Source organism: Hevea brasiliensis, chromosome 12 (genome assembly GCF_030052815.1).
Source record: "Hevea brasiliensis isolate MT/VB/25A 57/8 chromosome 12, ASM3005281v1, whole genome shotgun sequence".
Lineage (NCBI taxonomy): Eukaryota > Viridiplantae > Streptophyta > Magnoliopsida > Malpighiales > Euphorbiaceae > Hevea > Hevea brasiliensis.
In genome coordinates, this window is record NC_079504.1 from 8,113,834 (window position 1) to 8,127,562 (window position 13,729).

General features: G+C 30.5%; 2 protein-coding genes across 3 annotated transcripts; both read left to right on the forward strand.

Annotated features, from left to right (window-relative positions):
* The first annotated feature begins 719 nt into the window (after positions 1–719).
* LOC110657042 (uncharacterized) lies at positions 720–2,690 on the forward strand. 2 transcript variants are annotated; one of them, XM_021814092.2, is made up of 5 exons: positions 720–1,201; positions 1,333–1,401; positions 1,499–1,581; positions 1,670–1,872; positions 2,393–2,690. In XM_021814092.2, exons 1-5 carry the CDS (start codon positions 1,011–1,013, stop codon positions 2,483–2,485), a joined length of 639 nt encoding a protein of 212 aa, XP_021669784.2. In that variant the 5' UTR covers positions 720–1,010; the 3' UTR covers positions 2,486–2,690. The 2 variants fall into 2 exon arrangements, with proteins under 2 accessions (XP_021669784.2, XP_021669783.2); XM_021814091.2 differs by having other exon boundaries at positions 783–1,201; positions 1,496–1,581.
* A 3,738-nt stretch (positions 2,691–6,428) lies between these two features.
* Positions 6,429–9,733, forward strand: LOC110657058 (uncharacterized). Its single transcript, XM_021814117.2, has 6 exons — positions 6,429–6,932; positions 7,018–7,290; positions 8,607–8,764; positions 8,898–9,003; positions 9,106–9,231; positions 9,446–9,733. The coding sequence occupies exons 1-6, from the start codon at positions 6,741–6,743 to the stop codon at positions 9,581–9,583; spliced, it is 993 nt and encodes a 330-aa protein (XP_021669809.2). The 5' UTR covers positions 6,429–6,740; the 3' UTR covers positions 9,584–9,733.
* Positions 9,734–13,729: the final 3,996 nt, after the last annotated feature.

Here is a 13,729-nt window from a genome sequence, read left to right on the forward strand (position 1 = left end):
ACTAATAATTATATAATTCCCTTCCTAAAAAATCACAAAAATAAAATAAATAATAAAACAAGAATCCACCTTTCAAAATGTTTGAAGATTCTTGCTAAAACAATTCCTGTTTATATGCAAGAAGGATCACCAAAACCAAAATAATGAAACAACATAGTACGGAAAAAAGACAAGAAAAGTAAGGATAAAATAGAAAAGTAAATTTTTGTACAGTCAATGAAGTAGAATATTTTTTTAAGAAATTGTGAAAATAGATATTTAAACTCTCTTTTAGGTGAGTAATATTTTTTTAACCACTAAATCAAATTAAGTTAAGCAAGAAAGTGAAACTCTTGACTTTCTATTAATATGACCAATCAAACAAGTTGTACTCTAATATTTTTATGGAACTTGAAAATCCTGAGCTAACTTACTTCTAACCAAATAAGTACCGAGTATAAAAGTTGTGTGAAAGAGGAATAAAGCGAGACAAGAAATGGATAATATTTCATGGAAAGCCTTTTAATCAAGTAATAATCTATGGTAAAAAATGCTACGTTGTCGTGACTAAATGTTAAACACCACATAATCAAACTGCAGGTCAACACGACAACTCGCATGAACTCCAGCGGATTTTTGGTTTTTGTATTTAATTTTCTCGTCAGCATATCTAATGGGACTCTTAATATTTAAGAATTAACACCTTTCCTAGGAATTAAGTTAGGAAATTTCAATGAAAAGCGTTAAGAAACGGGCAGAAAAGAAGGATTATAATAAGCAACTTATAATAATTTCCTTGTTCCTAGACCGCAAAACGCGTGTTTCTGGCAAGTAGCTATATATATATCCATGCTCGTCAACTCATCTGCATTCTGCCATCTTCCCTTCCAAGCACGTTCTGCAACAAATCTAAACCTTTTGAGACACTCTTCCTATTGATTTTCTGAGATTCCCCTGCGATTGCAAACGATAAGCTGCGCATAGATTTGCCTCGCATATATATATTTTTTTCATATGGTAATATTATCACAATGATGTTGACAAGAAGATCAATTATTCCCTGCAGTTCTCATAGTACCCATCAGAGATTTCAATTTTCTAGTCTTAGTCCCAGATTTCTGTTGGCAACGTTAGATCACAAGAACAGGTACTATTTTCTGGGGAATCAGAGGCTGAAAATCTTCAACACCAGCTTGGAATTCCATCATGCAAGAAGTAAAAAGTACGCAAATTAATACTATTGCTTTCTCTCTCTCTCTCTCTCTCTCTCTCTCTCTATTCGAAACATTTTCCTGTTTATCTATGATTAAAAAATTTGTAGCTCTGAGTTCTTGTTCTAATGTAATGGTGCAGAGACATGGTTGTCCACAATGGCGTTCATCCAGAACCAGCTCTTCCTTCCGATCCTTCTTCTGGTTCTTGGTAATTAGTTGACTTTTTACCCTTTTTACTTTGTTAGATTTTAGATTAGTCATATATTAATTTTTAATAGTGAAATGAAATTCATGTTAACAAGCAGGAAAATGTGGATTTTGGGAATGATAATAACTGTGATCATACCCTTTTGGAGAAACAAATGGTGGCCATTATTGAAATTAAAAGGTACTAAGGATTAAGAAGCTGAATTTCTCAATTCTCAATTAAAAAAAATAAAGTTTTCCATAACTCAGCTTTGAAATTGGATGTGCAGACAGAGTTGAATCATTGGTGGAAACCGCAGAGCATGTAACTGAAATTGTAGAAAAGGTGGCTGAGGAAGTGGAGAAGGTATCGGAAGAGGTCGCCGATCATCTGCCGGAAGGTGGGAAGCTTAAAGAATCTGTAACTTTTGTTGAAAATGTAGCCAAAGAAACAGCAAAGGATGCTCATCTGGCACTAGAAGTCATTGAAAAGGTTTTTACCTAATGCCCTTTTTGTCTTTTTTTTTTTTTTTCTTTTCTTTTTAACTAATCCCATACGAAACTAATGTCATCAATTAGGTCAGCATTAACATTATCTGTATATCTTGTTCAAAGTCATTGAGGGTAATCCATGTGCTCTTGGTTTCCTTTTTTCCTTTTGACCACAGCTTTAATGGGGCAGAATTTCCTAATTCATTCATTAATCAACACATAACCTGACTTGGTCATAACTCGCATGCTTCTTTATGCTACAAAATATTAGAAAAAAAAAATATCATCGATTTTTGTATAAAGCTAAATGACGAAAAAGAATTTATACAATTAACTTTAATTAATTTAATGTTGAGGATTAATTATTATTTTTTAATTATTAATTAATTTTTATGATATAAAATCTTGATAATTTACTTTTATTAGTGGAATGGGGTAGAAGTAGAAGCATTTGTTTGGTTAGTAATTTTATATTTGTTAAATTATGATTTATGATGATTCCCATTTGAATTAACATGCAGGTAGAAGAAGTGGGAAAAGAGACAGAGTCTTTAATTGAATCTGTCATAGATCAAGCTAATGAGATAAGCCATGAAGTAAAGGACCAAAATTAGAAAAGGAAAAGCAATATACAGCTTATGTGCCAATGTTCTAATTTGACATTGCATATTCATTATAAAATGTTCAATGATTTATTAATCCTAATTCTATTGCTGATAATCATAAACTATTCTCTCTGTGTTCTAAATTAGGTGTAATTGTCTAGTGGAAGTACAACTCATGATTCTATAATTAAGCCCCATAATTTATTTCTTTTTATGAGGGAAAAAGTTTCATTTTTGTGGCTAATATATTTATTATGTTGGCATGGAATGTTGAATTGCTATAAATTAATGTATTAAAACTGAATTTGAGCAAAGTTTAATTTCTTGTGAATATTTTAAAAAGTTTAAAAAATAAAAGAATTCAAGTCAATTGAATTTTAATTGATTTTTATAGTTGAAAAGTTTGAATAGCTAGAATTTAGTTGTTTAATTAAAAAAATTTCACAATGATATAATTTTATAAAAATATTTTAGTTAATGAATTTTTTATTAAAAAAATTAAAGTATTTTTATTTATGTTACATTTATTTTTTATAAATAAGAAATAAATAAAAATAATGTATTTATTCACCTATCAATTATTTCAAATGATACCAGGATAGCAACCAGCCAGATATTTGTGGGTATGCGACTCGATCAAACCCTAATAAAACGAATTTGAATTGTATATAATTAAGTTTATAATGAATTCAAGTTTGAAAAATAATACTCATGACGGTTCTGATCGAGTTTGAATTTTGTATGTTGGGTACTCATTATTCGAACTTGTTTGCATAAATAAATAATTAAATATAAAAATATATATTTTTTATAACAATATTTATATATTATTATTATTATTATTATTATTATATATTTAAATAAATAAATTTAAATATTTTACAAAATTATTAAAATTTTAAAATATAAATCATTAATTAAAAATATTTTTTATATAAAATATTAATTAAAATATATATATAATTAAACAGGTTTTGGTATTGTTTGGGTAATAATAATCAGTTTGGGATAGATTCGAGTAATTAATAATAAATTTTAATCAAATTTAGAATGAGTTTGAGTAGTGTAAATATTAATCAAGTTCGGATAGAATTATTTTTACAAATATTCTACTCATTGCTATGATTCTATTCAAATCGATTTTCTAATTTTAAAATTTATTCTAAATATATAATTTTTTTATAAAATTATTTGAATTATGTTTTTTTAATTGAATATAATTCTAAAATTAAAATGAGTGAAGGTTGACTCGTTTGATATATCTTAACATAGTCTTAGTTAAAAGTGTGTTTGGTACAAAATTAATAATAAGTAATTATTATCTTGTAACTTTTAATTATTTATTAATGTTATTTGGATATTTAAATGGGTAAAATTAACTTTTAACCTAATTTAATTTTATATTTTATCTAGGAATTAAATGTTAAGGATTAAGTTAATAATTACTCTCTTTTAACGTTAAAATATTTAATCTTAAAAAAGTTTTGTACGAGATTAATAAGGAGTAATTATTATCTTTATAACTTTTAATCCCTTATTAGAGTTATTGAAATATTTATAATGTTACCCTTATGAGTTTCAACATTTAAAGAGAGTAATTATTAATCTAATCTCTTAATGTTAACATTTAACCACTCGATATAAATGCTAATGAGGTGAAAAGTTAGCCTAATCTTTTTACTGTAAAAACGATAATTATTAATCTATTTCCTCAATGTTAACATTTAATCACTCGAGAGTATAAATATTAATGAGGTAAAAAGTTAAGGAAAATGCTTGGTGTACAAAAACATACAAAAGGGGTAATTTAGTAAATTCATAATATTTTTTAGATATACAATGTCTATTTAACCCTTTATGGATTTTTCAGATTTAAATTTCAAAATTTGCAACTTCTCTCTTTTTTATTATTGGTCACCCAATCAAATATCACCAATTTTCTAATCTATTATTTTTCATCAAATTTTCAACCAATTAGAGACCATTTTACCACCCATTTAACCTATCAGAGCCCACTATTCCATTAACTTATTAGAACCTACTATCCTTTTAGCCTATTAAAGCTCATCATTACTATAACATATCAGAACCCACCATCCTTTTAACCTATTAGAGCTTACCATTACTATAACCTATCAAAGCCCACCATCCCATTAACCAATAATTACCAATCTCAATCTCTAACTCCATAACCCTTCTCAAGTAAGAGACTCCACAATTCAACCTCAAGCATTTTCGGTTTAATTTTCTTCATGTGTCTATCTTTGATTTAATCCTTTTTTTTTTGTTATTTTCGAATCAAATTTATATTTTCCATCTCATACACACTCCAAGCTCTGTAACAATGGGAGATGATTCGATTTTTACAAGAGGGAAGAAAAATAGAAAATATTTAGGAACTGAACTCTTGCCTTTAGAAGACGATCTTATCACAATTGAAAATCCTTTCAATCTGGCATCATGCTTGTAGAAATTAACCAAATCATCCATGGTTGGAAAATGCATTCCAGTTTTTGGACCTTCCTCCACATTGTAAGGAATTTCATTCTTTTGAATGTTTGAACATTGACCATCACTGCCTGACTGAGATTATTCAACTAGGCCTTCCTCATGACCATGGGAAGGTGTGTCATTGGCGCCATTGGAAGGTTCATTGCTAAGAGAGTTTTCATCGAACAAGCTATCATCATCTCTAATCTCTAATGTATCATACAGCTCTCTCCGTCTTCTCTCATTTTCAACCTCCATTACCCTTAAACAATACTATAAGATTCACCCATAATAACACAAAATCTTAGATGGTATTGGTATGCTTATTAGAGTGGAAGAAGATTGATAATTTTCGTTCTACCCTAAATCATAGATGAAGGAAATATATTTTTTCTCTAGGAGATGAAAATATGATTTGGATGGAAAAGTATGAAAAAGACTATGATTAATTCAATTTTTGGAAGGTTTAGACATGATTGATTGAATTTTTTGTGGAATATTATTGGTTGATAAATTGGTAAACGTTATTGATTGGTTAAAGGTTTAGTGCAATATGATTAGTTAAAGTTTTGGTGTAATGTGATTGGTTGAAATATTGATGAAAGTTGATTGATCAAAAGAAAGGAAGGCAATGATTGCTTGGATTTTGGAGGGAAAAGATTTTAGTGGGAAAATAAATAAATTTGGAGCCTAAATGTTTTAAGGGCAAGAAGGACATTTTATCTTATTTGTACAATTTTTGTAAATATTTTTTTGTAAATATTTTTTTGTACACCTAGTCAAGTCCAAAGTTAATATAATGTTAATATAATCTTTAAAAGTATTCGAATAACATTAATAAGAGATAAAAAAATAAAAAAAGTAATAATTAAATCTTATTAACCTTATACTAAATACTCTTATTTAATATTCTATCGACATAGTTAGGGTGAGCTAAAATTTAAATTTCCCTAGAAACAAAATGGAATTAAAATCCAAAGTTCCCATTCCAATTCTATTTTTATGATAGTTAAACAAAATTTAGTGATATTTTTTAAAATTATACTATAGATAAGATCTCATTTTCACCTAAGTTAAATAAAATTTCTATTCCAAGGTATTCTCCTTCTATCTCATGCATTAATATGTGCTAATCAAGGAAACATTCCATTTTTTTATTAGGTGCGGTAATTATAAAGTCGATTTCATATAAAATATTTAATTTTAATATATATATTTAATTTAATAATTTTAAAATTTTTTCTTATGTTAAATGCATCAATTTTTTATTTCTTGACTTGCAATGCAAATCCAAATCAACCTTCGCTTTGCAATCAGAACCTAAATGGGCCGGGCCTGGGCGAGATAAAGCCCACTAATGATAGGAACATTTCATCCAACGTTATGCAGGGACGCTAGGATCTTGACACGTTTTAAGATATTATAATAAAAGCCCGCTCTAACGGCTAACCCTCTTCCTTCAATTTGAATCCTCAAAACCCCAAGGTCAAACCAGAGAAAAGAGCAAAAATGGGCGAAAAATAAAATTTTGCGGCCAAAACCCTAACCGGAAATTCCCTTGCTCGAAATCCACTTAAGAAAGATAATCCACTAAAGTCCTCACATTAGCTTTATCTCTATCTTTCCATTTCTTTTTTTGGAAAAAAATTGATTTATAAGCGACTGTGAATTTAGGGTCTTTCACTTTCCAAGATCACTCTTTTGCTAAAAGGAATTTCGTATTCCAGGGTTCATTTCATTTTTTTTTTTGTGTTTTTTGGGTCAAGATCACAAAATGGATCTCCCTTCAGAAATCGACGATTACATAAAAGAAACAATCGACGATTCCTTAGGCCTCCCAGTCTCTACACACACTCTCCAGTTGAAGCTTCGAGCCTCGGAGGATGCCCACCGCCGCCTCCGTGACCAGTACATTCTTCTCCTCGAGAAATTGCGCCAAAAAGACCAACTCGTCGACCGAACTAAGGTCCGCATATACGGAATATTTAGCCCGTTTCTGTGTTTGTGCGTCTTTTTAATTGTGTAATGGTATCGTTGTTTTTGGGTTTTAGGCTGAGGCGAGTATGAATGCGGTGGCGTTGAAGAAGTTTGTGGAGGAAAATCAGAGATTGGCGGCAGAGTGTGCCAGTTTGGTGAGTCAGTGTAACAAATGGGAGAGGGAGTGTTCACTTTATGACCGCGACAGAGAGGCTTTAATGGAATTTGGAAACGAGGCTGATGAGAGGGCAAGAGAGGCCGAGTTTAGGGTTCGTGAGTTGGAAGAGGTCCTAGGGAAGTTATCTGAGGAATTGCAGTTCTACAAGCATGAGTGCGAAATGCATGGGGTAATTGTCCTTCCCATTTTTCCTTGTTTCTTTTCATTTGCATTGACTGGTGTTCGTGAAAATATATGATATTTTGTGGGGAGATGACCATTTTATTAGTGAATTTTGGAAGAGAGGCGCTCATGAAAAGGTAGTTAGATGACAAATCTGATTATATACCAGGTTAAGTTAGAAACATAAGCAATCAAGAAACAATACAATTTGGAAATTCGGCACTAAATTGTTATTTTGACTTCAAAGATGAGGATAGTTATCTATGTCTGCCCTTGTAGAAACTGAACATAGAGTTATAACTGAAGTAGAACAGTTACTTATTCTATTCTGACACTAAATTATGTAAAAAGCAAAGCTCTTGGCACTATAGGTTTTATTATATAAAAATAGAGGCTAAGTTTAGCATATACTGCTGGCATAGAAAAGAATTAGCATTAACATCATGTCTGTACTCTGTAGCGAGTTTACTTGTTTAGAATAACTTCATCATTTTCTTTCCTTCTGAGTTGAATTTTGCTGCTAGATATGATGCTATGAAATTCTAGTAAACCATGGTATGCCTTTCATTTTTTTTACTTTTCTATGATTTGAATGTTAAAAAGTTAATTACAGTCATTTGAAAGGATATATGTGTGTGTAATGAGACAGGCATACACAACCAATGTTAAAGGCATGTTTGGCATTAATGTTGCACATAGCTACTAAATGTGCTTGGCTAGAATTTGATTTAGAGAACGAATAACTATTTGCAAAAGTTTATCAATGCGTTTCAATGGCTATTCGCAGAAGCTTCAAATATGAACTTTTTCAAAATTAGCTTTTAGCATATGAAAATAAATTTGTAAAATTTATTGTTACTACCAAAGAGAATTTCTTCTAACATTTTGTGTAAATGTTGCTATTAGCAATAACAACCGAAGATGCTCTAACTAAATTCATAACACTTGTTAAAGTAGGTGTTAGATGCTCTATGAGTAGTTCTTGGACGACATAGCTGTACTTGTAGGGTCATGGCTTGAAGCAGTGCAGCACTTTGTTGAAGTTTGAGTTGATGGTTTGCACTTGCACCTCCTGTCAGTAGTGTTTGAATATGCATGATCAAGGAATAGTTTACTTGTTAAAAAATGAATTTGCATGATCAAGGAATTGTTTACTTTTAAAAAATGAATTTGCCTTTATTTAGTTATTATTAACTGAATTCACTTTCCAACCATTTGCTCCCCTTTTTTCCCCTTAGTCACATGTCTTTTTCTTCACATTGAATTGGCATGCACTAGTAAATTATTTTGGTAACTAATGCATAACTTTCTGTTACCTTGTAGGTTGCTTCATCTGCTAAGAGCGCAGATATGGAACAGAATTTACTTGAGTCCATTTTAGGTACATTGGTCAGTAGAGATGAAGTTGAATTTGGTCATGCTTTTTTGGAGGCCAACAGTGGATTTGAGTCATGTCAAAAGTTGCTGAAAATGTGGAACAGGTAAGGGAATTTATTAAAACTGCCTTGTGGCTCGTCTGTAATCTGCTGTTGGGGAAATGCTTACCATGCCTTTTATCTTTATTGCAATCTCTTTGGATTCATTCTTGAACTTTTTTTCTCTTTCATTTTGCAGCTTAGGGCCATCAACTCAGAATGTTTTATCTCTGGCTGCTAAAGTGAAGAATCTTCAAAAAGATAAGGAACATCTTAGGATCAATCTTACTAGAGCCGAAGAGGAGGTGAGGACTGAGGAGACTAGCAGAAGACTATTTTCTTGTTGGTCTTCAGGTTGCCTGGTCATAACTCATAACTCAAAGAAATACTGATATTTGCTATTGCAGGTCCAGTTGCTATCTGAAGAGAACAACATATTGAATGAGGAGAACAGAAAATTATTGAAGCAACGCCACCGAGAACAAAACCTTGATGGTTCTGGCAGAAAACATACAAGCAGTGCATCTGCCAAGGTAAGAAGATTAAAATGAATAAAATAATAAATAATGTGAAGAATAATTTACTGTGATTTGTGAACTTGTATAGTTTTGCCATTACCTGTGCAAATGTGTTCTTGCATTGTATGCATGTGCATGCTGATAAGACTTCTGTGCAAGTGTATATGCATAAATGGCGTTCTGGCCATTTATTTAACTGAGTCGTGTAATTTGCTTGACTTTGTTGCAGAGGAACAAGCGAAAATCAAGTCCAAAGATAAGCAACCCAGTCGATATGAAGATTGATTCAAAAGATATAGATTCAGTGAGACGGCCACTATCACCTTTGCGACACAACTCCCCTGAATGTAGGATGCATAAGAAGTGATAACGGATTCTTCTGTATTTGTTAATTTCTTCTTATTACCTCTGGGTAATTCTTTGTATGTTGGATAGTATTACTGATGGGAAAATAGCTTTAAGCTACACACATGTCATTATGTCAGAACTCTTAACTAATCAATTTTTAAGCTATATACATGTCATTATGTCAGAACTCAAAAAAAAAAAAAAAAAAAATCTTAACTACTGAATTCTTTATGGATGGGGGTTATTTTTCCCTCTTTTTTCTTCATTTAGAAAGTTTTAGATATTTTAAGCTTCATCACTGACGACAAATTGAGTTGTGGAACTAAGAGGGCATGTTCCTCTGGATCTGTTGCATTGTTCGCTACTGGCTTCTTTTTATTTTTCATTTTAATTTTTTAAAGTTCATTTGGCTCACAGGAGAGTTAAAATTTATTGGTTTATTTGCTAGTGGCTATTGGTACCATCATTCTGAGATTTTATAGTTCATTTCATTATAGTACGCTGATACTAGAAGAATTGGTTAGGAATCATACTATGGTGACTTAGATTTTACAAATTCCATTTATTAATGGATATTATCGGAACAACGAAATTCGATGGTCCCTGGCTTCACGTTGGACACTGCGTTTTCACTCTCACAACAGTTAAAAAAAAAAAAAAGAGAGACAATATTGTGTCGGTTAAGAGTTAAAACGACGTCATTTATTGAATACACGAATGTCTTCCTTTTCTTTGTCCAGCTGGGTCCCGAGTCTCCTGACCCACACATCGACCCTGTTGAGAAGTGATCAAGTGAAGGCAGTTCCAACTCAATTCATGGCTTCACTCTTTGACAAAATAATAATAATAATAATAATAATTCATGGATTCACTTCGTTCCACCGGTCCTCCGTCAATCCCTTACTTTTCCGGTGAACATTTACTAATTTACATCATCAGATATTCAATAACCCACCTCAGTACAGTGAAATTACCTAAAAATCACAGCATCTAGAGTTAATTAGTCTTTATATTTTAAAAAAATACTTTATTTAGTCTTTATAATTTTATTTTATTAATTATTTAATTTTATAATTATTTTTTATGCTTAAATTATTCTAATTTTATTTCCTTATTTCTCTTTTATCTTCTTTTATTTTTCTCTATCTATATTTATTCTCCTTTACACTCGCACATTTCTCTCCCTCATTCTCTACAAGCTATCTATACAAAAAAGTTAATTTATTTTCTTAAATTTCTAAATAATTAAGAAAAATTATTTTTTAATAAAAAAACACAAAAATAATATCAAGGAATTGAAAATTAAAATATATATATATATATATATATATATATATATATATATATATAAATTCGTAATTAGTCTTCATATATTAAATTTCTAATTTTATCCGATAATATATTTTTTAAAGTACTATATTTTTTAAAATACATAAACTAACTAATTAATTTTATCAAAATAGGAAGACTAAATAGTAGTATTTTATAAAATATAAGGATCGACTAATTAGTTTCCTTAAAATAGAAGTATTAAATAGTAGTTTAAATAGTATAAATAACGAAAAATTTGATAGAGTGACATAATAATTTAATGAAAGTAAAATATAGAGACTAAATAGTATATTTTTTAAAATACAAAAATTAAATAATTAGCTTCGTTAAAATATAAAGATTAAATAGTAATTTTTCTAAAGAAATATTATTGATTTCATTTCTTTTAGAGCAATTAGAAAAAAAAAAGATGAAAATAATATCCCCTAAACCTTTAAAAAAATTTTCAGTAATTCGGAGTGGGCTTAAGTTTAACTAATGTTTCCATCTTATGAACTTCAGCATTTTAACTTTCTTCTAATTGCTCTTTAGGAATTTGAGGGTCGGACTTTGAAGATGAATTTCGCCCAGGTTAAAAAGATAACCTTCGCCTACCACTAGCCAAGCTAGCACCAACATTCAACTTGTTTGTAGCGAATTTGCCTTTTGAAGCTAACGCAAAAGATCTTAAGGAAACCCCAAGAGGCACCGTAGTAAGTAGTTGAAATTTTAACATTGTTTTTTTTTTTTAAATGTAACAAAAAAAAATTTCTTTGAGTTTGATGGTCATTACTCCCTTAGTTAAAAATCCGTGGTTAAATATTTTCATTGCAACTAATTTAATTCACTCATAGAGAATCTACCATTGAGAACAATCTGCCACCGATTTACATCAAACTTCTGAATAGAAGTAATATTCAACGATCAATATTAATGTAAGAGATTGAATTGGAGTTGAGATCATGCCACCGCACCAATCTTATTACCAAGCCACCATGTTTGGTGGTGAAATTTTCACATTGTTAGATCACAAATGAAAATAGTTTTCTTACTTGTGAATCCTTTAGGTAGATTATTTATATACATGTATCCTAAAAAAAACTTTCATATTTTCATATCAGAATGATATTGTCCATGATAAGAAATGAAGCAAAAGCTACTCGAGCATTCTATGACCTGAAAAATCTTGTAGATGTTGAAATTCTACCGGAAAATTAGGTAAAGATTGGAAGTTTCATTTTGGATTTTGTGTTAAATGTTGACGAATAATAACGGTTTGATCAATTAATTTTTCTTTCAATCTGTAATTTTTCATTTTTCTTTTTTCAATCTTGAAAAGTTCGTATCTCCATGTTAAACAAAACTCAAATTTTCAACACTCAAACTTCAAACAAATCTAATTTTACAAATAATTAAATAAACCTAATTTTTTTCCAAATAAACTCAATTATTTCTACAATCAAAAGACCAATTTTTTCGCCTAACAAAATCCAATTTTCATCCCCTTCTCTTATATAGTGGAGACTCGGTAGATGCACAAATTTGCCTAAAAACGTACTTGCGAGCTTGTTCAAGCTCCTGTAGTGGGGGTAAGCGCTTGCATGGCTAAAGCCTGAAAATTGGAAGATTCTTGGATTGCAACTTTCTTCCTCTCCTCCATTAGAAGATTTTTTAAGATTTTGGGGCCAAGAATTTTGAGCGTTACTCAAAGAAGGTTGAAGAAGAAGATGAAATTGAAGAAAGTGAAGCCAGTGTCTGGAGCCTAGCATTGGCTGATCGCGAGGGGTTGCAGGGCGAGACTCTCCTCTCTACTCTCAGTTTCCTCTCTTGCTCTCTCACTCAAGCCTAGAAGGCAGAAATTCCAATTTTGAAATTTACAAAAGCAAACATCGTAGCCTATATTGATTCATTGATTCGTTTATTTTGTGTTTTTCTCCCAAGATAACCGAACCAAATTATTTAGATTAAAAATTGAATTAATTTGATTTGATTTTTTTGCTATGACAAATAAATGCTCAGTCTTAACTTTAGTACTGTTAAATTAAAATTTATAATTAGCTTAAATTCGAAGTTCAAATTATGGGTTTAACCTCAAAATCTGTTGATGATTCAGTGTTATTGAGCATGATTTTTCTGCTTGATAAAATTTGTCAAAATAGATATCCAAAATAGTGATGACATAATTGATTCTCATTCTATTATTCAGCCGAGCATTATTATTTTTTAAATATTGAGAGAGAAAAAGTTGACAAATTATTATTCATAATGAAGCAGAGAGTGGAGGATAATATAAAAATAGTTTTCCCCTTGCAATCCCAAATATTTCAAATGGTCTCCAAAAGTGTTAAAGGTGTTATATTTAATTGGTTATCCATTAACATCAAATCATATTTATTTGACCAAAGTTTGAATTAATGACATGAAACTACCTTACTAGAAAAGCAACATTAATACCAACAAAAATTGACCCAAATATCACTTTCTATCCAGGGAAAAGACAAAGCCATTATGACTAATGCGAAGAAGGGTAGGTATCTTTCTCTTCATTCACAAGCCATATCAATAAAAGGGTCAAAGAATTTGCTGATAAAATTCGCAAATTTGACCTTTGCTTTGCCAAGTGATTAAATTAACCTTTATCTCTGTCCACTCCTATTAAGTGAAAAGCAAGTTAATTAAGCTTCTAGAGTGTCTGGGCCAAACTACCCCATTAAAATCTGAAAGAATCTAAAACCATGTGGAGGTGTTGGAAAGTTAGTGAGTTGAGCAAGCACTACTAGCTAATCACTTCATAATAGTTAGTTATAATTAAAGAGGCAGAAAGATAATGAAACTATAGCATATAAATGCTTCT

Coding starts and splice junctions, on each gene's coding strand:
- LOC110657042 (XM_021814091.2), top strand. CDS start 1,011: ATGATGTTGACAAGAAGATCAATTATTCCCTGCAGTTCTCATAGTACC. Junction 1,402..1,495: donor GATCCTTCTTCTGGTTCTTG/GTAATTAGTTGA, acceptor CATGTTAACAAG/CAGGAAAATGTGGATTTTGG. Junction 1,582..1,669: donor GCCATTATTGAAATTAAAAG/GTACTAAGGATT, acceptor TTGGATGTGCAG/ACAGAGTTGAATCATTGGTG.
- LOC110657058 (XM_021814117.2), top strand. CDS start 6,741: ATGGATCTCCCTTCAGAAATCGACGATTACATAAAAGAAACAATCGAC. Junction 6,933..7,017: donor AACTCGTCGACCGAACTAAG/GTCCGCATATAC, acceptor TTTGGGTTTTAG/GCTGAGGCGAGTATGAATGC. Junction 7,291..8,606: donor ATGAGTGCGAAATGCATGGG/GTAATTGTCCTT, acceptor GTTACCTTGTAG/GTTGCTTCATCTGCTAAGAG.